At 41.4% G+C, this 22,103-nt stretch overlaps 1 protein-coding gene across 1 annotated transcript; it reads left to right on the top strand.

Annotated features, from left to right (window-relative positions):
* The first annotated feature begins 15,709 nt into the window (after positions 1-15,709).
* NYX (nyctalopin) lies at positions 15,710-17,116 on the top strand. The gene has a single exon (XM_049873336.1). It carries the CDS (start codon positions 15,710-15,712, stop codon positions 17,114-17,116), a length of 1,407 nt encoding a protein of 468 aa, XP_049729293.1.
* The last annotated feature ends 4,987 nt before the right edge of the window (positions 17,117-22,103 follow it).

Here is a 22,103-nt window from a genome sequence, read left to right as displayed (position 1 = left end):
CAATAACACATGTTGAGGAACTTGCTTTTTAGTTCACTCAAGTATGTGAGACCAAATGGGCAACATCTGCCCAAAAGCAAAGACAACAAGGCAGGAAGGGATAGGAAAACTGGAAAAATGGACACGGAGAACCCCGGTTGGAAAGGGAGAGAGTGCTGACACATTTCAGGCATGCAAACAACGTCACAAAACAATTTGAGTGTACATTTTTGAATGAGAAGTTAATTTGCACTGTGAACTTTCACCTACAGTACACACACACGCACACACACACGATGGCGCACACACACGATGGAATGCTCTGGAAAGCTCCATGCATGAACCCTGGAGCTATGACAGAGGCTGGCTGAACAGAGGCCAGTCCTGCTGAATTTCCCATCTTCCCCTCCCTTCCTCAGACTGGGAGCCTTTTCAGATTTCCATAGGGATCCTTCCCAAAAATACCAGTGTGAGAACAGAATTGCTAAGCAACTGCCAATGAATTTGACTTTCTCTTCTCACAAACTGTAATCTGAATTTTAATTTGGTAAATGTTTTGCTGCCTAAGGTATTCCCATGGAACTTAGCTCTGGACAGCCAAGGAGATTTGTTTTTGGAACAGTTACTGCTGATTCTGGGAGAGGCCATTTTTTCATTTGGATTTGGAAAAATCAGGGATGTCCTAAATAATTTTTGATTCAATTTTGTGTATATCCTGTCAATGAATTTGATTCTTTTTCTCTATCAAAATGAAGAGTTCGTGTAGTTTTTCAAGGGCATTGGGAGGGGGCAGAAGGAGGGAGATGGTTCTAGAAAGATTAAGGGAACTTGTCTTATTCAGGATGTTGTTGGTAAGAATTCTTGTTGCAAACAGGAGAACCCACTCTAGGCTGATGAAGCAGAGAAGAAGCTTATTTAAGGATATTAGGTGTTCATAGGCTTTCCAGTTGGAGGCCACACAGCCAGGAGCAATGCCTCAATTACATAGAGGGGCAGCTCCAACAAAGACCCCATGGCCACCCCCACTGGAGGGCAGACATGGCAGTTCACAAAGATCATACTGGTTGCTGGGTGCCAGAAATCCCATGCTAGCCTGAAAGTCAGATGCCTCTGCCATCATTCTTCTAGAATATTGTTTCGACATGGCGCCTGCCTCTGAATCTATAAGTTTGTCTTGGGTGTGTCTGATTGGCTAAGCTAGGTCACATGCCTGGGCCCTAACTTGAAGGGAAACTGAGCTGGGAAAGAGAGTTACTGGCTTCTGTCTTGAGGAGGCAGGACTTATAATGTAGTTGCTTGCTGCAGAGTTGATTCCGTCTCATAGCGACCCTATAGGACACGATAGAACTATAATCTTTACGGGAGCAGATTGCCAGGTCTTTTCTCTCTCAGAGTCACCGGGTGAGTTCAAACCACCAACGTTTCAGTTAGCAGCTGAGCGCTTAACCATTGTGCCACCAGGCCTCCTTGTGCAGAAAACTCCCTAAACGTAGAAAGAGTGCTTGTAAGGTGCTGAATAACCAGAAGAGGTGTCAACTGTCCACAACTTGTTTGATTGGAAGGAACAGAAATTCATTCACTCACACAGATGGTTTGAGTGGATTTAAGAAGTAGAAACGGGAAAATGTCACAGAAAGAGCTATAGCAGGGCCTTATGGAAACTAGAGGAGTCCATGGGTAGTGCGAACAGTTAAGCACTGGACTACTAACCAGAAGGTTGGCAGTTTGAACCCACCAAGGGGTGCCTCAGAAGACTGGCAATCTGCTTCCGAAAGGTCACATTCTAGAAAACCCTGTGAAGTAGTTCTCTACACACATGCGGTCGCAGTGAGTTGGGGTTGACTCCACAGCGACTAACAACAACAACGTGAGAACTAAGGAGCTGGCCAGCAGCTTCCCTCTCTCCCTGGTTTCCTGATCTCTGCCCCTGCGATTCTCCTGTCAGATCTATCCCTGTCTCTCACACTAGCTTCCTCACCTTGCCCTTGACTCCTGCTCCCCCGTGGCATTGACCTGCACAGTGGCTTCGGTAGAAACCCCAGCCCCAACTATCCAGTCCTTTCGTTCAGGTGCTCATATGATCTCACTGACAGTTTCTCAGTGCCAATTCCATTTTCATGGAGAAGGATGAATGTCCATGTGTTCAAATGTTCACCCGCAGTCCAAGCAGCTGTGTCTGGGAGAAGGCAGCAAAGGCATACACAGCTCTGAGTGAGGTGTTTGTTCTTAGAGGCAGTGGTTGGCAACAGCTGCTGTGGAACCATGGAGATGAAAGCCCTCAAAGATCAGGAAGTACAAGTCCTTCAGTTTACGGTTAAAGAAACGGAAGCTCAGAAAGGCTAGGCGGACTGGGGTGGGAGATAGTACAGCTCAGTGGAAAGACAAAGGTTAGTGTCATTTAACCACCATGAACCTGTTTCCTCTTTTGTGAGAAGAGGAGAATGATACTCAGCTGGCAGAATTGTTGTATTAAATGAACTATAATGTATGTAACAAGCTTAGCCCTCTGCAAACACTTATTAAAAGTTGCCTGTTATAAAAACAGCGCCCTGGTGGCTCAGTGGTTAAGTGTTTGGCTGCTAACTGAAAGGTCAGCAGTTCAAATCAACCAGGCACTCCTTGGAAACCCTAGGGGGCAGTTCTACTCTGTCGGAATCGACTCAACAGCAACTGTGTTGTAGAGGGTCGATATGAGTCGGCATTGATTTAATGGCAACTGGTTTGGTTATAAGAGCAACAGAAACAATTTGTTTCATTTGAGCAGCATTATACATGCTCATATCAACCAGATAGCATGTTACCCCAGTTTCTAAACTGTGTCCTGTAGATATTTGCTGTCATTTGGGAATAGTTCTTTTGCAGGCCTTGTTCTGTTGAGCGTCCCTGAACCACTTCCAGCAGCTTCTGTTCTAAAACTGTATATAAATGTATGTACTCTTTTGTGTCAAGTTTCTTTTGCTCAACATAATGTTTTTGTTGCTTGTGTCAGTAGTTCTTTTTTATTGCCAAATAGTATTCCATTGTATGATGATATTGTAATTTCTTTACCTACTTTACTATGGGTAATTTCCAGCTTTTGTCTATTATGAATAAGGCTGCGGTGAACATTTTTGTACAAGTCTTTATGTGGACATTTTTAAAAAACTTCTCTTGGGTAAATACCTAGGAGCTCTGTAGTTAAAGTGATGGACTGCTGACCAGAAGGTCGGTGGTTTGAAACCACCAGTGGCTCTGAAGGAGAAAGACGTGGCAGTCTGCTTCTATAGAGATTTACAGCCTTGGAAACCCCATGGGTCGCTTTGAGTTGGAATCGACTCCACGGTAGCGGGTAAAATACCTAGGAGTGGAATTGCTGAGTCATAGGGTAGACATGAGTTTAGCTTTAATAGATACTTTAAAATTTCCTAACGTTATTGGACTATTTTATACTTCTACCAAGAATGTAAGAGTATCCAGTTGTTCTACATCCTCACCAACATTTGGAGTTGTCAGTCCTTTTTTAATCTTAGCCCTTCTAGTGGGTGTCGGGAGTTCCTGGGTGGTACAAATGGTTAACACGCTTAGCTGCTAACTGAAAGACTGAAGGTTTCAGTCCACACAGAGGCACCTTGGAAGAAAGGTCTAACAATCTATTTCGGAAAAATCAGCCACTGAAAACCCTATGGAGCATAGCTTTGCTCTGACACAAAGGGGGTTGCCATGAATCAGAGTCGAGTGACAGCAACTGATTAGTGGGTGTGTAGTTATATCTCATTGTGGTTTTAATTTGCATTTCACTAATGGCTAACGATGTTGAAAGCCATCTTGTGTGCTTAATGTCTATTTGGGAAACCCTGGTGGCATAGTGATTAAGAGCTACAGCTGCTAACCAAAGGGTCAGCAGTTTGAATCCACCAGGCGCTCCTTGGAAACTATGGGGCAGTTCTACTCTGTTCTATAGGGTCGCTATGAGTTGAAATTGACTCAACGGCAATGGTACTAGTGCCCATTTGTATATATTCGTTTGTGTAGTGTCTGTTCAAGTCTCTTGCTCATTTTTATTTAGCTGTTTGTCTTCTTATTGTTAATTTGTAGGAGTTGTTTTATTCTGTATACAAGTCCTCTGTAAGATACACACACACACATATGTTGTTAGGTGCCATCAAGTTGGTTCCGACTCATAGTGACTTGATGTACAACAGAACAAAACACTGCCTGGTCCTACACCATCCTCACAATTGTTATGCTTGAACCCATTGTTGCAGCCACTGTGTCAGTCCATTTCCTTGAGAGTCTTCCTCTTTTTCACCGACCCTCTACTTTACCAAGCATGATGTCCTTCTCCAGGAACTGTTCTCTACTGATAACGTGTTCAAAGTATGTGAGAAGAAATTTTGCCATCATTGCTTCTAAGGAGCATTCTGGCTATTTGTTTTTCAACACTTTATAGATGTGTTTTGCAGCAAATTTGCAGCAAATTTGATTTCTTGACTACTGCTTCCATGGGCACTGATTGTGGATCCAAGTAAAATGAAATCCTTAACAACTTCAATCTTTTCTCCATTTATCATGACATTGCTTATTGGTCCAGTTGTGGGGATTTTTGTTTTCTTTAAGTTGAGGTGCAATCCATACTGAAGGCTTTGATCTTCATCAGTAAGTGCTTCAAGTCCTCTTCACTTTCAGCAAGCAAGGTTGTGTCATCTGCATAACGCAGGTTGTTAATAAGTCTTCCTCCAATCCTGATGCTCCGTTCTTCTTCAAATAGTCCACCTTCTTGAATTATTTGCTCAGCATACAGATTGAAAAGGTATGGTGAAAAAATACAACCCTGGTGCACACCTTTCCTGACTTTAAACCAGTTAGCATCCCCTTGTTCTGTCCGAACAACTGCCTCTTGATATTTGTAAAGGTTCCTCATGAGCACAATTAAGTGTTCTGGAATTTCCATTCTTTGCAATGTTATCCACAATTTGTTATGATCCACACAGTTGAATTCCTTTGCATAGTCAATAAAACACAGGTAAACATTTTTCTGGTATTCTCTGCTTTCAGCCAAGATCCACCTGACATCAGCAATGATATCCCTCATTTCACGTCCTCCTTGAACAATTCAGCTTGAACTTCTGGCAGTTCCCTTTTGATGTACTGCTGCAGCCATTTTTGGATTGTTTTCAGCAAAATTTTACTTGTGTGTGATATTAATGATATTGTTTGATAATTTTCACATTCTGTTGGATCACGTTTCTTTGGAATGGGCACACATATGGATCTTTCCAGTCAGTTGGCCAGGTAACTGTCTTTCAAATTTCTTGACATAGATGAGTGAGCACCTCCAGTGCTGCATCCTTTTGTTGAAACATCTCAATTGGTATTCCGTCAATTCCTGGAGCCTTATATTTTGCCATTCCCTGCAGTGCAGATTGGACTTCTTCCTTCAGTACCGTTGGTTCTTGATCATATACTACCTCCTGAAGTGGTTGAACACCGACCAATTCTTTTTGGTACAGTGTATTCCTTCCATCTTCTTTTGATACTTCCTGCGTTGTTCAATATTTTCCCCCATAGAATCCTTCAGTATTGCAACTCGAGGCTTGATTTTTTTCTTCAGTTCTTTCAGCTTGAGAAATGCTGATGGTGTTCTTCCCTTTTGATTTTCTAACTCCAGGTCTTTGCACATTTTATTATAATACTGTGTCTTCTCAAGCCTCCCGTTGAAATCTTTCGTTCAGCTTTTTTACTTCATCATTTCTTCCGTTTGCTTTAGCTGCTCCAGATTCAAGAGCAAGTCTGAGTCTCTTCTGACATCCATTTTGGCCTTTTCTTTCTTTCCTGTCATGCTTTCTTCATGTGTGATGTCCTTGATGTAATTCCACAACTTGTCTGGTCTTTAGTCATTAGTGTTCAATGTGTCAAATCTATTCTTGAGATGATCTCTAAATTCAGGTGGAATATACTCGAGGCCATATTTTGGCTCTTGGGGAATTGTTCTAATTTTCTTCACCTTCAGCTTGTACTTGCATATGAGCAATCGATGGTACGTTCCACAGTTGGCCCCTGGTTTGTTCTGACGATATTGAACTCCTCCATCATCTCTTTCCACAGATATAGTCAATTTGATTCCTGTATATTCCATCTGGTGAGGTCCATGTGTATAGTTGTTGTTTATGTTGTTGAAGAAAGGTATTTGCAATGAAAAAGTCATTGGTCTTGCAAAATTCTATCATGTGGCCTCCAGCGTCATTTCTATCACCAAGGCCATATTTTCCAACTACCGATCCTTTGTTTCCAGCTTTCACATTTCAATCACCAGTAATTATCAATGCATCGTAATTCATGTTTGATCAATTTCAGACTGCAGAAGTTGGTAAAAATCTTCAGTTTCCTCATCTTTGGCATTAGCGGTTGGTACGTAAATTTGAATAGCAGTCGTATTAACTGGTCTTCCTTGTAGGTGTATGGATATTATCCTATCACTGACAACATTGTACTTCAGAATATATCTTGAAATGCTCTTTTTGACAATGAATGTGACACCATTCTTCTTCAATTTGTCATTCCTGGCACAGTAGACCATATGACTGTCTCATTCAAAATGGCCAATACCAGTCCATTTCAGCTCACTTATGCCTGATATATCAATCTTTTTGTGGTCCATTTCATTTTGGACAACTTCCAATTTTCCTAAATTCGTATTTTATACATTTCATGTTCCGATTATTAATGGATGTTTGCAGCTGTTTCTTCTCATTTTGAATCATGCCACCTCAGCGAATGAAGGTCTTGGAAGCTTGTCTCCATCCACATCATTAATGTTCACTCTAATGTGAGGAGGCAGCCCTTCCTCAGTCATATTCTGAGTGCTTTCCAACCTGAGGAACAATGTCCTACTGCTATTCATAAGGTTTTCACTGGCCAATTTTTTTCAGAAGTAGACTGTCAGGTCCTTCTTCCTAGCCTATCTTAGTCTGGAAGCTCTCTGAAACCTGTTCACCATGGGTGACTATGCTGGCATTTGAAATACTTGTGGCATAGCTTCCAGCATCACAGCAACGCTCAAGCCACCACAGTACGACAGACTGAAAGACGTGTGGGATATATACATGTATAAACTGCAAGTATTCCTTTCTTTGTGTCTTTTTTAAAAAAACTGCTTTTTTGAGGTATAACTGACATACAATAAACTGAACATATTTAAAGTATACACCTATGAAACCATCACCACAATCAAGATAATGAATGTATACATCGCTCCCAAGATTCTTCATGTCCCTTTGTAATCCTTCCCTTCTGTTGCCCTCCCCACCCATTCCTAGGCAACCACTGATCTTTCTGTCACTATAGATTAGTTTGCATTTCCTAGAATTTTATGTAAGTGGAATCATATAGTATGTACTCTTTTTGTCTGATTTCTTTCACTTAGCATAATTATCTTGAGATTCATTTATGTTGCAGGTATCAATAGTTCATTCCTTTTCATTGAGTAGTGTTCCATTGTATGCATATATCACAATTTGTCTACCCATTCAACTCTTCATGGATCTTTGCATAGTTTCCAGTTTGGGCCTCTTATGAGTAAAGCTGCTACAAACATTCATGCTCAAGTCTTTGGATGGACAAATGCTTTTATTTTCCTAGGTGTGAAATGGCTGGATAGTAAGATAGGCATATGTTTAACTCTTTCAAGACCTAATTATTTTCTCCTTTGAATTTTTTGTTGATGCTATGGTGTTTTGGAGCCCTGGTGGTGCAGTGGTTAAGAGCTATGGCTGCTAAACAAAAGGTCGACAGTTCAAATCCACCAGCTGCTCCTTGGAAACCCTATGGGGCAGTTCTACTCTGCCCTGTAGGGTCACTATGAGTTGGAATCGACTCGATGGCAGTGAGTTTGGTTTTGGTTTGGACTATGTGTTTTCATTAATGAAGGCATGCTGATTAAAGGACAAATTCAGAACTTTTGTTATGAGTTATGGATTTTGATACCTGTCACCTGGGGCCATATGTGTCCCAGTGGCCTCTGGATAACATAAATCCTGCCGATATGAGTCAATGATAAAATCTTTTATTTTTATTTATTTTATTTCTCAAAAATTTGCAAAACATGAGATAGACCATGAAGGCACCTGACAATGACTGCACATACATTTTGTTCCAGTCTCCTCCTTCTTAGCCTTTTAATTATTTTTCATGAAACTTTTCAAAACACGGTACAATGCATTCTTCCTTACTGCAAAAAGTCAATAAATAAATAAAGCCAAGGGATTTTTTTTTTAAACCTCAGGAATATTACCACTGCAATGCATTCTTCATTACTGCAAAAGCAGTACTTAGAGGCAAAATAAATAAAACTAAAGTAATTTGAGTTTCAGGAAGATTACCACTCCTATGCATTCTTCATTATAATAAAAGCAGTATTAACAGCTAAGAAGCAGAAACAGGTGCCCTGGAATACTGCAGAACTGTTCACAGTCCACCTGCTACATGTACAAGCAATGATTGGGCCCCAAGATTGAGTGTAGGGTAAGAATAACTTATACGAATTCCAGACTCTTGAAAAGTACCACTGCAATGCATTATTCCTTATTGAAAAGGCATTATTTACTGTTCAGAAGCTAGAAAAGAAGGGAGCCAGTAACACTTGGAAACAATGAATGACATAAAGGAGAAAATGGCCACTATGACTGAACGAAGACTGGCAATAGCTTAGTCTCACCATAAGTACATTCTCAAGAGAACATAGTAAAAGGGAAACATAGTGAGGAGGCTTATCTCACAGAAATGTAGGCAAACCTGTCAAAATTTTAGAAAAATCACACATTTTTTTTTTTTTTTCTGGTATCACCTAAGACAATGCTCAATCTACACAAAAATGGGGCTCCCACTCAGGATTTTTTAGTTTCACGCATTTCAAAAGGCTCCCACCTTGAGGCTAACCATGTTAATATCAGGCTACCCTTGTTCTAAAGAACTCCAGAGGCATAAAAAGTGGGTGGGATGCCGTATGTCCCACATGTCTTGAAAGCATTAAAAGAAGCTACCAAATTGTTTTCCAACATGGTTGTACCATTTTATGTTCCTATCAGCAGTGTACAAAGGCCCAGTTGTTCCACATATTCTCCAACACTTACTATGGTCAGTCTTTTGCATTTTAGCCAGTCTAATTTTTTTTTTAATAGGTGGCTATTTTAATTTGTGGCTATTTTTATTTGCATTTCCCTAACGTCTAAAGATGTTGAGCATCTTGTCATGTGCTTATCTGCCATCTGTATATCTTCTTTGGTGAAGTATTTCTTCACATCTGTTATTCATTTTCTAATTGGATTGTTTGTTTCTCTATTATTGAGTTTTGAGAGTTCTTTATATATTTTGGATTAAAAAAATCCATTGCCGTTGAGTCGATTCCGACTCATAGCAACCCTATAGGACAGAGTAGAACTGCCCCATAGAGTTTCCAAGGAGTGCCTGGTGGATTTGAACTGCTGACCTTTTGGGCAGCATACATAGCTCTTAACCACTACACCACCAGGGTTTCCATATTTTGGATACAAGTCCTTTATCAGACCTATGATTTACAAATATTTTCTCCCAGTTTGTGGCCTCTCCTTTCATTTATCTTAATGGTGTCTTTCAAAAAAAAAGTTTTTAAATTTTGATGATGTTCAGTTTATCATTTTTTCTTTTACAGTTAATGCTGTTTTTTGGGGGTGGGGTACTGCCATAGAAATCTTTGCCTACCAAAAGGGCCACAAAGATATTCTCCTATGTTATTTCCAAGACACTGTATAATTTTAGTTTTTACATTTATATCTAAAATAATTTGTGTGTATGGTTTCAAAAAAGGGTTGAAGTTCTTTTTATCTTCCATATGGATATCCGGTTGTTCCAGTAACAATGCTGAAGGATTTTCCTTTCCCCCTTGAATTACTTTGACACGATCATAAAAAATCAATTGACCTTATATTCATGGATCTATTTCTGAACTCTCTATTCTGTTCCACTGATCCGTTTGCCTATCCTTACACCAACGACATACTATTTTGATCACTATACATTTATAATAAGTCTTGAAATTAGGCAGTATAAGTCCTCCAACTTTGTTCTTCAAAATCATTTTGGCTATTCTAGGTCATTTCCATTTCTAGAATCAGCTTGTCAATTTTGACAGAAGGAAAGTCTATTGGGATTTCCACTGGGATCATACTGAATTTATAAATCAATTTGAAGAGAACAGTCATCTAGCAATATTGAATTTGTGAACAGTCTCTCCATTTATGTAAATCTTTTAAGATTTCTCTCAAAGATGTTTTATAGTCTGTAGTTCATATCTTTGGCTAAATTTATTCCTAAGTATATATATTTTTTATTCTATTGTAAATTATATAGATTTTTAAATTTCATTTTTCAATTGTTTGTTGCTGGTATATAGAAACAGTACTGATTTTTTTATATTGCCCTTGTCAACTATGATCTTGCAAAATTTACTAATTTGTCCTAGTAGTTTTTTTGTAGATAACTTGGAATATTTTATGTACACAATCATGTTGTCTGTGACTAAAGACAGTTTGAATTCTCCCATTCTAGTCTTTTATTTCTTCTTCTATTGCTATGAGTTGGACATCTGGGACACTGTTGAATAGCAGTGGGGTGAGTGGGCATCTTTGCCTTGTTCCCAATCTTGGGTAAAAATATTTAATATTTCATTACTAATTATAGTTGCAAGTTTTTTCATGGATGCCCTTTTCCAGATTGAGGAAATTCTCTTCTATTCCTAGTATGTCGAAAGTTTATTATTTGTATTGTTATGAGTGGTTGTTGAAATTTGTCAGATGCTTTTTTATGCATCAGTGGAAGAATTATATAATGTTTCTCCTTTATTCAGTTTATTACATTGGTTGATTTACAATTGTTAAACTTAATTTGCATTCCCAGGATAAATCCCACTTGGTGAATTTGACTTGCTAATATTTTGTGGAGAAATTTTGTGTTCTCTATGTTCATAAGAGATACTGGTTTGTAATTTTCTTTTCTTGGAATATTCTTGCCAGGTTTTGATATCAGGATTATGATGGCCTCATAAATCAAGCTGGTAATTATTCCCTTCTCCTCCATTTTTCTGTAAAATTCTTTAACATATTTATAATAAAACCTTGTTTGTTAATTCCGATGTCTGGACTGTGGTGTGCTTCTCTTACCTATTTTTCCCTCTTGCTGCTTCTTTACATGTCTAGTATTATTTGATTGTAAATAGATATTGTGGATGGCAGTCGCAGAAACTCTGGATTCTCTTATCTTCCTTTGAAGAGTGTTGACTTTTGTTCTGGCAGGCAGTTAAATTACTGGGAGATCAACTTGATATGGGGACGACTTGGTTTTTGGCCTTGTAAGGGTAGGCCAATTTCAGTTTTGCCTTTAGGCCAGGGAAGTAGTCTTTACTCCTAAGGTTTCAATGGAAGAAGCTCCAGCTATTTCACAGGGTCCTCTAACTAGGTGGATCTTGAACTCTCCGCCTGTCTTCCATCACTGGAAAACTGCTGAAATCGCTGTACAGCTTTTGGCCTTCAGGTCTTGTTTTCCCCTTGGGCTCCTTGAAGTCCCTCTACAATGTATACTTCATGACTCAACCACATGTTTAAGGGTCTGTATGCCAATTTTGGGGTTCCTCCCTTGTGGCTCTCTCTTTTCCATGTTATCCCTCCTCACTTTCCAGCCACTGTGGCAGCTATAAAGTCTAACCTCTAACTTGTCTGCCCAATAAGACTGTGGCTTTCTGCTTGAGCTCTGCTCCCCGTGTGCTGTGTGGACTGAAAAATGTCCTGAGAGGAAAAGCCAGTTAAATGTTCCTCTTCTTTCAAAGGCTGTATGCACTCTGGTTGCCTGTTTTGGTTGCTCTTCGGTACCTTCAAACAAACAAAAAAAGTTGTCCTGAGTTTACAGTAGCTATTGGCAGGAATGTTAGTCTGATGCAAGCTACTGTACCATTACTGCAAGAAGAACTCACCCAAATACATTATTATTTAAAGCAATTGTTTTCTTTTTTTTTGATGCTCCTGCTGTCATGGTGCACTAAGCGTATATCTGGTCTTTATACTGGGTAAGCTAATACTGGAGTTTGGTTGTCTGTTCTGAGAATTTACTTAACTGAATTTAAATTTCATGAAATAATTCAGCAAATTAGTTATTGTTCTTAATAACCATCAAAGTTCCAGAGGCTGAAACTAGGTCTCTAACAGTGACATCATTTTTCAAAAATTTTATTGTACTTTAGGTGAAAGTTTACAGCGCAAATTAGTTTCTCATTCAAAAATTTATACACAAATTGTTTTGTGACATTGGTTACAATCAGTGACAGCAGCTTGAGTGTTTTTATTATTTTTTTTAATAAACTTTAATCTATTTTTCGAAATAGGTAATACATGCACATGGTTCAAAATTTAAGAAGTGAAAAAGGATATACAACAAAAAGCTTCCTTCCCACTTGCTTGCTTGTGTTTTTAAAAAATTGGCAGCTACATTTTTTGATCTCTTGCAGCATACAAACAAATTGGTTGTATCCTGCCTGTCACAATTCAATGAAGTCCTTGGCAAAGCGTTTTCAAAATAAAGGACATCCTCCAGCAGGAATTGTCACAGAGGAAAGCATCGATTCCATTAATTCAGCAAACATTTATTGAGCTACACAGTGTGCCTGGAACAATGTTAGCTATCATGGGATATAAACATGAGTCATATGGTTGATAGTGCACTTTTCTTAATTAGAAAGGAGAAGAAAGTAGAATGAAGGACTATTTGTCAGGCAATCTGATGCCTTCTACTTAACCTAGTTGGAAGAGTTGGTGGAGGTTTGGTCTCTGCCCAGATGAAGCCTGGAGTTAAGGTTACATTCTTGGCCTTGTCTCTCTAACAGAATGTGTCTCCAACCCAGCAGTGGCCCTGTTCACAGCCAAGCTCAGCACCTGCCCAAGAACTTTGCTGGAAGTTTGGTCTCTATCTCACAGTTTTTAGGGGGAAGAAAAAACTAAGCCGAGCCTTCTCAACATCAGAACGTCGAACTAGTGACAGCTGACAACTGAAGGGGTGTTCAAAGTTCTGAGGGTTCCCAAGCCAAGTCTGAAAGGGCTGAATCCCTCTCCCAGCAGCTGAGAAAACATGGAGTGTCCACAAGAAATGAACCGAAAAGACACTGGAAGCTGAGCAAACCTACTGAGGCAGCAACAAGTGTATTTTACACACTCCTTGCATGGCAAAACTTCAGGTTCCCACAGGGGCTTGGTGAAACCAGGCAGGCCCAGTGGGAAGGACTGAATGGTAGGCCAGGTGTGTTTGCTAGGAATTTGAGAGTACTGATGGGGAGAGATATAACCAGAATGCTCCTTAAAAGTGAGGATGGCAACACTTCAACTTGCTTATTTTGGGCATGTCATTAGGAAAGACCAGTCTCTAGAAAAGGACATCATAGTTGGTAAAATAGTTCTTGTTAATTGACATCGAGTTGATTCCAACTCATGGTGACCCCGTGTGTACAGACTAGAACTGCTCCATAGGATTTTCAAGGCTGTGACCTTTCAGAAGCATATTGCCAGGCCTGTCTCCTGAGGTGCCTCTGGGTGGGTTTGAACCACCAACTTTTTGGCTAGGAGTCAAGCGCTCAACCATTTGTGCCATCCAGGGATCCTTGGTAAAGTAGAGGGTCAGCAAAAACATGGGAAACCCTCAATGAGATGGATTGACACAATAGCCACAATAATGGACTCAAACATACCAAGGATCCTGAAGGTGGTACAAGACTGGGGAATGTTTTGTTCTGTTATATATGAGGTCGCCATGAGCCAGAGGTGACTCGAGGGCAACTAACAACAATGATGGGGAGAGGTAGAAATTATGAATCAGTGGGCAGTTTTATGCCTGGATACCCTTTGTTCCTCTGCAAGAATTTCACATTAAGCACATTCCACCTGCGAGCTGCTGCTGGCCAGAAAATACAAACTGTGCATCCCCTACGGTGCCTTTTCCAGTGGTCCTTGAGACTGTTTGGGTTTGGGGTCTCTGGCTTCCATAGTGCAGCAGGCCATGCCATTCAGCTTTCCTGTGGTGGCAAGCCTGCTTATTGGAGGGCTTCTGAAGTCTTTATCTGATCCTCCATTCAAATGCTCAGAACAAAAGTAATTGATAAGCACCAGGAAACCCTGGTGATGTAGTGGTTAAGTGCTGTGGCTGCTAACCAAAAGGTCGGCAGTTCAAGTCTACCAGGTGCTCCTTGGAAACTATGGGACAGTTCTACTCTGTCCTATAGGGTTGCTATGAGTCGGAATCGACTCGACAGCAACGGGTTTGGTTTTGGTTTTCTTTCCCATGATGACGTAAAAAAGTTTCTAAAGAGCAAGGACTGGTGAATGGAAATTAATTGTACAGCAGTGTCCACGAGGATTCTTTTGAGATGTGTGAGAAGGTCATTGATAAATTTATTTAGTATGCTGTCCTTATGGTTTAATTTTAGTGACTGTTAAAGAAACAAAAACATAAGTTTATTCTCAGCCTTCTGCTCCCTAATTCTCTCTTTCCGTGATGGCTGTATTTCCACAGTGGGGGTTTTCAGAAATTTAATTCTTATGGTGGGAGGGCCTTGAGCAGCTCTGGCCAATAGAAGTATAATGTGAACCACATTTAAATATTCTAGTAGCCACATTTTAAAAAATAAACAAGTGATATTAACTTTAATAATTTATTTAAGACAATAAGTATATCCAAAATATAATTTCAACATGTAAGCCATATAAAAAATTAATGACAGTTTTTTTTTGGTACTAAGTCTTTGAAATCTGGTGTGTATTTTACACTTACCAACCCAAACCTGTTGCTATCAAGTAGATTCCCGCTCATGGCAACCCCACATGTGTCAGAGTACACCTGTGCTCTATAGGGTTTTCAACTGCTGATTTGTCAGAAGTAGATCTAGATCACCAGGCCTTTCTCCTGAGGTGTCTCTGGGTAGACTCCAACCTCCAGCCTTTCCGTTAGCAGCCAAGGGCAGTAACCATTTACACCAAAGCACATCTCCATGTGAACCAACCACAGTTCAAATAGCCAATAGCCACACGCGGTTAGTGGCTACCGTATAGGACAGCACAGGACTAGAATGTAGGCCACAGTGATGCCCTCAAGGTCCCCCTACCCAGGCAAACAACAAGCCCTGTGCCTCATTCCAAGAGTCCCTGTGGTGCAAATGGTTAAGTGCTGGATTACTAACCAAAGGGTTGGCGGTTCAAATCCACCCAGAGGCACCTAGGTAGTAGGGCCCGAGGATCTGCTTCTGAAAGGTCACAGCCTTAAGAACCCCATAAAGCACGGTTCTACTCTGCATGCTTTGGGTTGTCTGAGTAGGAATCCACTGGACAGCAACTAACAACAAGAAGTGATGATACAGGCAGGAGGGAGTTTAGAATGGAAATCAGATGCCCGGATTAGCTCTGGGTTTTGTCGATTAAGATATCTGGAATGCAAAGGGGAGGGTGTTTTAGGTGGGGAAACCTGTGTAAGGCCTAGTAGGTTGGAAGAGGCCATTTGGAAAACGTGTGGCCTTGCAGGAGGTAAGAGAACAGTTAAGGGAGGAGAAGGCAAGGCGTGGTGGGGGCACTGGGCGGAAGGCCGTGCATCCAGCCACGTGGTAAGGTAGGATTTTACCTAGGGCTACCTTTCAGCTAACTGTTGCTCTGTTTTTGTGTTTTCTCCTCTGCCCCCTGCCCACCCTCCAGCGATGGTGCTGGGCCTGCCCGGCGCCTGGGCCACGGAAGCCTGCGTGCGCACCTGCCCTACCGCCTGTGTCTGCAGCAGCTCTGAGCGCGGCTGCTCGGTGCGTTGTGACCGCGCGGGCCTCCTGCGTGTGCCGGCCGAGTTCCCGTGCGAGGCGGCTTCCATTGACCTGGACCGCAACGGCTTGCGCTTCCTGGGCGAGCGGGCCTTCGGCACGTTGCCATCGCTGCGCCGCCTGTCGTTGCGCCACAACAACCTGTCGTTCATCACGCCCGGTGCCTTTAAGGGCCTGTCGGGTCTGGCTGAGCTGCGCCTGGCGCACAACGGCGACCTTCGCTACTTGCACGCGCGCACCTTCGCCGCGCTTGGTCGCTTGCGCCGCCTCGACCTGGCCTCCTGCCGCCTCTTCAGCGTGCCTGAGCGCCTCCTAGCCGAGCTGCCCGCCCTGCGGGAGCTCGCCGCCTTCGACAACCTGTTCCGCCGCGTGCCCGGGGCCCTGCGCGGCCTGGCTAACCTAACGCACGTGCACCTGGAGCGCGGCCGGATCGAGGCAGTGGCCTCCAGCTCGCTGCAGGGCCTGCGGTGTCTGCGCTCGCTCAGCCTGCAGGCCAACCATGTCCGCACCGTGCAAGCCGGCGCCTTCCGTGACTGCAGCGCCCTGGAGCACCTGCTGCTCAATGACAATCTGCTGGCCGGGCTGCCCGCCGACGCCTTCCGAGGCTTGTGCCGCCTGCGCACGCTTAACCTGGGCGGCAATGCTCTGGGCCGAGTGGAACGCACCTGGTTCGCAGACCTGGCAGAGCTGGAGCTGCTTTACCTGGACCGCAACAGCATCGCCTTCGTGGAGGAGGGCTCCTTCCAGAACCTCTCGGGCCTTCTGGCGCTGCACCTCAACAGCAACCGCCTCACTGTGCTAGCTTGGGCCGCCTTCCAGCCCGGCTTCTTCCTGGGCCACCTATTCCTCTTCCGAAACCCGTGGCGCTGTGACTGCCGCCTGGAGTGGCTGCGGGACTGGATGGAGAGCTCTGGGCACGTGGCCGACATGCTGTGCACCTCCCCGGGCTCCGTGGCTGGCCTGGACCTCAGCGAGGTGGCCTTTGGGCACTCCTCTGACGGCCTCTGTGTGGACCCGAAGGAGCTGAACCTCACTGCAACCAGTCCAGGCCCATCCCCAGAGCCAGCAGCTACCACTGTGAGCAGGTTCAGCAGCCTCCTCTCCAAGCTGCTGGCCCCTAGGGCCCCAGTGGAGGAGGTGGCCAACACCACCGAGGTGCTGGCCAACACCTCATTGTCCAGCAGCCTTCCCTCCCATGGGGTGGGATGCTGGGGCTGCAAGACCACAATTCTACTTATCTCTTATCTTCTGTGCAATGTGGTCCAGCATGTGGTGTTTGGCCTGCATATGGACTGATCCTGACACACTGGAGTGGCCCAAACTGCCTTGGCCAGCAAAAGAAAGTTTGGTTAACTGGGCTTGGGGGAGGGTGCTTAGAGAGGGAGGGACAGGATGGCTGCAGGTCATGAGGATGCCAGTTGAGGGTGGAAGGAACAGTTTGCCTCCAGAGCTGGCCCTAGGAAGAGGAGAACCCTGGGAAATGCCACATGGGGGAGGAGGGAGGCTGTGGATTTTTGGCCTTGTCATATGGGCATCAGTTGGAAACGAGAAGCGAGAGTGAACATGGAAGGCTAGGAACTGGAATCTCCTAGGGGTGCAAAATCCCTTTCCCCCCATCTCCAGGCAACAGTGCCTGCAATGCCTGACTTACAGTCAGTCCATTGGCTAAGTACTAAGGACTGTGCCATTTCTCCTGGCAGGGTAACCCATTAAGACCACAATCCTCCTCCCCCTCCCCCAGGGGCCTGGGGACATTGGGGTCCAGGAAGGTGGACCAGGCATGAGAGAAGGGGGATGGTAGCAGGCCTTAGAGCAAGAGGGTGGTTCCTGGGGTCTGAGATGTGTTAAGAGACATTGTGGTTGTGGAAGCTAAAGCCAACATGGAGTCCCTTACGCCATGCTGGAAAAGCGTGGCTACTACCTGGTTTCACAGGGCAAAAATTAAAGATGATAAGTAACCTAACTTTTAGAAATAGTAATTAGCTTGTTTCTGTAGATTTATGCATAATCGACAGTTCCTCCTTTTTAACTCCTGCATTTCAGACAAGCAGATGCCTTGTTATCTGCCTCTGCTCAGCAGGCACAGACCACATCCTTATCCGCCCCCCTCCCCCCAACTGCAACATTTGTCTTCTTAAGCAAACTAACATTTCAGAGAAGAAAGGAAGTTGAAGGGCATTTTAATGGATCTCTGAAAAAATGGCTAAAACCGCCAGGACTTCTCGAAATCTTTTTGTTTCCCTCTGACTGTTATTAACCCCAGTGCTGCCACATTTCTTTGGAACACATGGTTTAGGCTGTGTGTTCCCTGATCTGACAATAAATCTCTAGTATAGTTTTTAACTTTGCTTCAATTCTCAGAAATTCTTTTACATTTCTGGTGTCAGAGACATGGGATTCCCTAGGTAGCCTCTGCAATCACAAGATTGATTGCTGGTTTCGAGCTTTGGTACCAAGCTAAGCTGACTGAGCTCCTTTGTCTCTGCTTTATTTCAGGATTACTCAGGTAAAAATAAAAAACAAGAAACCTCTTCTAATCTTGGCTCCATGCCTTGCATAATAGCTCTCCTGAGATTTATTTTTTGATCTGTATTTTGAATTGTCAACTTTGGAACTGCTGTCCTGATGGATAGTGTGAACTCCAATATTTATTGTGAGTTTGGTGAATCATAGTGCTTAGGACTGTCTTAGTGTGGGGTATGCTGAATCCAAGAAAGCAGCTGATTTTCCTCTGGCTCACTGCATGGCCAAGAACTATGGATGTAGGTGTTGTTTGTATTTGGATTTTTGTTTGAGCTCCTTAACAACAGTTCGTTAAATCAGTGACCACTTTAGGGTACTTTCCAACTGGAAAGATTAGTATATTTAAGGTCTAAAATAAGAGACTAGGTCTCTAGCCAGCAGAATGAATTAGGTTCAGAAAGAATGAAACTAGGTTTCATATGGTTGTGACAAAGGAATCCCAGAGTCTTTAAGCCACAAAAATATGTGGGCATGGGTCAAGCATCTTACATGCCCTTACAGCACTTGTGCCACTGACAGAAAGACACCCATGAAAGGATAAGCTGGGACATGAGGTGGAACAGAGCTCTAGGCTGCCCAGCAATTGCAAGGAAACTCTCATGCAACAGAAGCACACTGTGAAACAAAACAGTGACCAAACCCCGTTGCAGACTCTCTGCTAGGAATTTTATTTGGCTCTGGGAATTCAAAGTTTCAACCTAAGAGAATAAGATTCTTAACATCCTTGATAAATGAACCTGGATTTCTCCCCTACCAGGATGCTGGTTTGGGTTTCATGTTCAAAAACACTATAAGCTGAATATACTTGAAGTAATTTGAAATCTCAGTGATCACTTTGGAAAAATGAGTTCCCATTTGCATTGTCCTTTTCGGAGAGCTTTTGTTTAATGCTCAGTTTTAGTCCAAGGGTCTGAATAAAATTCTTCCATCTGAGACTCTGGCATGTTAACGAGTTTGTCTAGGACCTGTTTTTCTATTGAACTGAGTCAATCTCATCCAAGAATTGCTGTATACATTTTAAGAAACGGTTTCTCCATATTTTTGTCTTGTGTTGAGTATAAGCCTGGGTTTTGAGCTGGCCTCACAGACTGCTGAATTTAGGTAATATTTCTGTCTCATTTTGTGTCTGAGTTTTTGTCTTGTCTCTGGAAGCTGTGACTGACAGTTGCTTGGTTTTTCTCTTCTTTTTTTCTCATGAGGCAGTCTTTTAAAACTTAGTTTTTTTTTTCTCTTCCAAGAAAAACTGCTTCTTGAGCCTGTCTTATCAGTTGGGCTTTCAGGAGGTACCCTGAAAAAATTTGATACAAATTGGTCTATTTGAAAGGTGCACTGAAAAGGAGGGATTGTTTATTTTGATTGGTATAACAAGGCCTTAAAAAGGACAACTTATTCTAAATTGTTTCCTTAAAGGATCCTTTCAAATATGCAAAAGAGAGGGCTATGAAAATGTAATAATTTCCTACCTCTGGATGAGATGGTATTATTAAATTACATTATAATATTCCTTCAAAGAAATTACTCTGATCAGTTTAATGATAAATAAGTGCTTACATAAGTCAAATAGTCCTAATATTCCCAGAAATTAATGAAAATGAATCCATTTAACAGAGGTTTTTATGTTTATGTCGACTTTGAAAACAAAACCTCTCTAAGTAACTTAAGCTAGATATTATATGAAATGTGTTTTATTTATGGAAAAGGAGTAGTTTTTATTAATTCCAGAATGAGAAGAAAGAAGACTAGACTGCTTACCAAGAGAATAATAAAAATTAGATGGAAAAGAATTTAGTTATCTTTCAAAATACATAGGCCAAATTAAATTTAATGTAAATGAATTGATATTAACTGATTCTTTCTTGAAAGGAGCCTCTGAGATGCTCACTACTCCAGGAAAGCTTTGAAAAGACCCCTCCCAACCAGGCAAAAACCTTTTAAAGACAAAACAAAATAGGATAAATAATGTGGACATTAATGAAGCCTAAAATAAGAAAAATGCTACCTTAATACAGTTACCGGAAATTGGGTGGATCCCCAACATAAAAAACCTGTGGACAAATCTAAGGTTAGATTGAGAAAATATAAGAAATGGTAAGGGTTTGAATGGAAATATAGACTATTTAGACAAACTTTACTTCAACAGTAATTATGTTTTGTAATATATAGGGTTAAATTAATTTCTAAGATTTTTTGGTAACTTACTGATGTTTATAGGCTCTTACTTTTTATGCCTCAGAGAAAGGATATATATATATACCAAACCCATTTCCATCAAGTCAATTCTGACCCATAGTGATCCTATAGGACTGGATAGAATTATCCCATAGGGTTTTCAAGGAGCAGCTGGTGGATTTGAACTACCGACCTTTTGGTTAGCAGCTGAGTTCTTAACCACTGCATCACCAGGTCTCCATATACAAACATACATATACGTATATATATATGTATGTATATACATGGTGGCACAGTGGTTAAGAGTTATGGTTGCTAACAAAAAGATTGGAAGTTTGAATCAACCAGCCACTCCTTGGAAATCTTGTGGGTCAGTTCTACTCTGCCCTAAAGGGTCACTATGAGTTGGAATTGACTCGACGGCCATGGGTTTGGTTTTGGGGTTCTGTAAAAGGTCTATTAAAATGGAATTTATTTGATATTGTCAGACTTCTTATTTGCTGCTGGTAAAAGTTTAATGGGTTAATTTATGAGAATTTTTAAGAGGTTTAATGTCAAATAGCATATATATAAAGCAAAGAATTGGGTTTCTCACTGTTAACAAAATTTTCTTTGATTATTGGATCGAAGAGTTAATTTTATTGTTTGTGCAATCTGCCCTGAAAGCAAGGGTTCAACAGGATAAATTCCTGAGTTGAAAATCAAGCTGCATGGCTTTGGAAAAAGCTAAGGTTTTTACCTTTAAGGTCTTTGGTTAAATAACTCAAGTATTGTTTCTCAGTGACTATGATTAACTCATAACAACTTTGAAACTTCATGGAAAGCCACAAAAGATTTGTGTGTGTTTCATAAAGAGAAAACTGCTAAAAACAGTTTTATTTAATTTGTTATGAGTTACATGAAACATGTCAAATCAAGAGAAAGGCCAAAATTTCTTTGAGTTAAAATTTATGTCAGTGATGTTTGCATGATATTAGATGACAAGCACATAAATATTATTATTTCAATTGCTAACTTGTTCACAACTTAGTTTCCTTTGAATCTATTGTCATCAAAACCAATGGCTTTAACTGGGGAATTCACATAGTTTATCCATGGAGTTTTTATTACTATTCAGATGTTTATAGACTTGATAATCTTGGTATATTCTCATTGTGTCTTGACTATTTAGTATAGTGTCTCAAAATTATTTTGTGTTCTATTTGAAGCTCTTTGAAAATAAGGTTAATCATTATGTTTAGAGATGTTTCGGTCTAAAGTTTTTTTTAATTGACTTTATTTGGCTTTGCATTACTTTTGTAGTTAATTTCTATCAGGTGTTTCACTTTCAAGAATTATTATTATTATTATAAGTTTACCATGGCCATTTTTAAGTTTGTCATCTGCAAATAAGTTTTACTTTGCTGACTCACTGAAAACGCTTGACCAAAGTATTTCAACAAAAATGGACTATATCAGACTTACGAAAAGGACTGTATTTCTAACATGGATACTATTGGACTGAATCAAGATTTCTAGAACTCTTATGTAGAAATTGATGAAGTGTTCAGACTGCTGCTGATCCAGAATTGCATGGAACCAAAAACTAACT

This window comes from Elephas maximus, chromosome X (assembly GCF_024166365.1).
Source record: "Elephas maximus indicus isolate mEleMax1 chromosome X, mEleMax1 primary haplotype, whole genome shotgun sequence".
NCBI lineage: Eukaryota > Metazoa > Chordata > Mammalia > Proboscidea > Elephantidae > Elephas > Elephas maximus.
The sequence above is the reverse complement of the archived record's forward strand: the minus strand, read 5'-3'. Positions and strand labels throughout refer to the sequence as shown.

Bases quoted from the DNA above. Each gene is read 5' to 3' on its own strand.
- NYX (XM_049873336.1), top strand. From the start codon at position 15,710: ATGGTGCTGGGCCTGCCCGGCGCCTGGGCCACGGAAGCCTGCGTGCGC.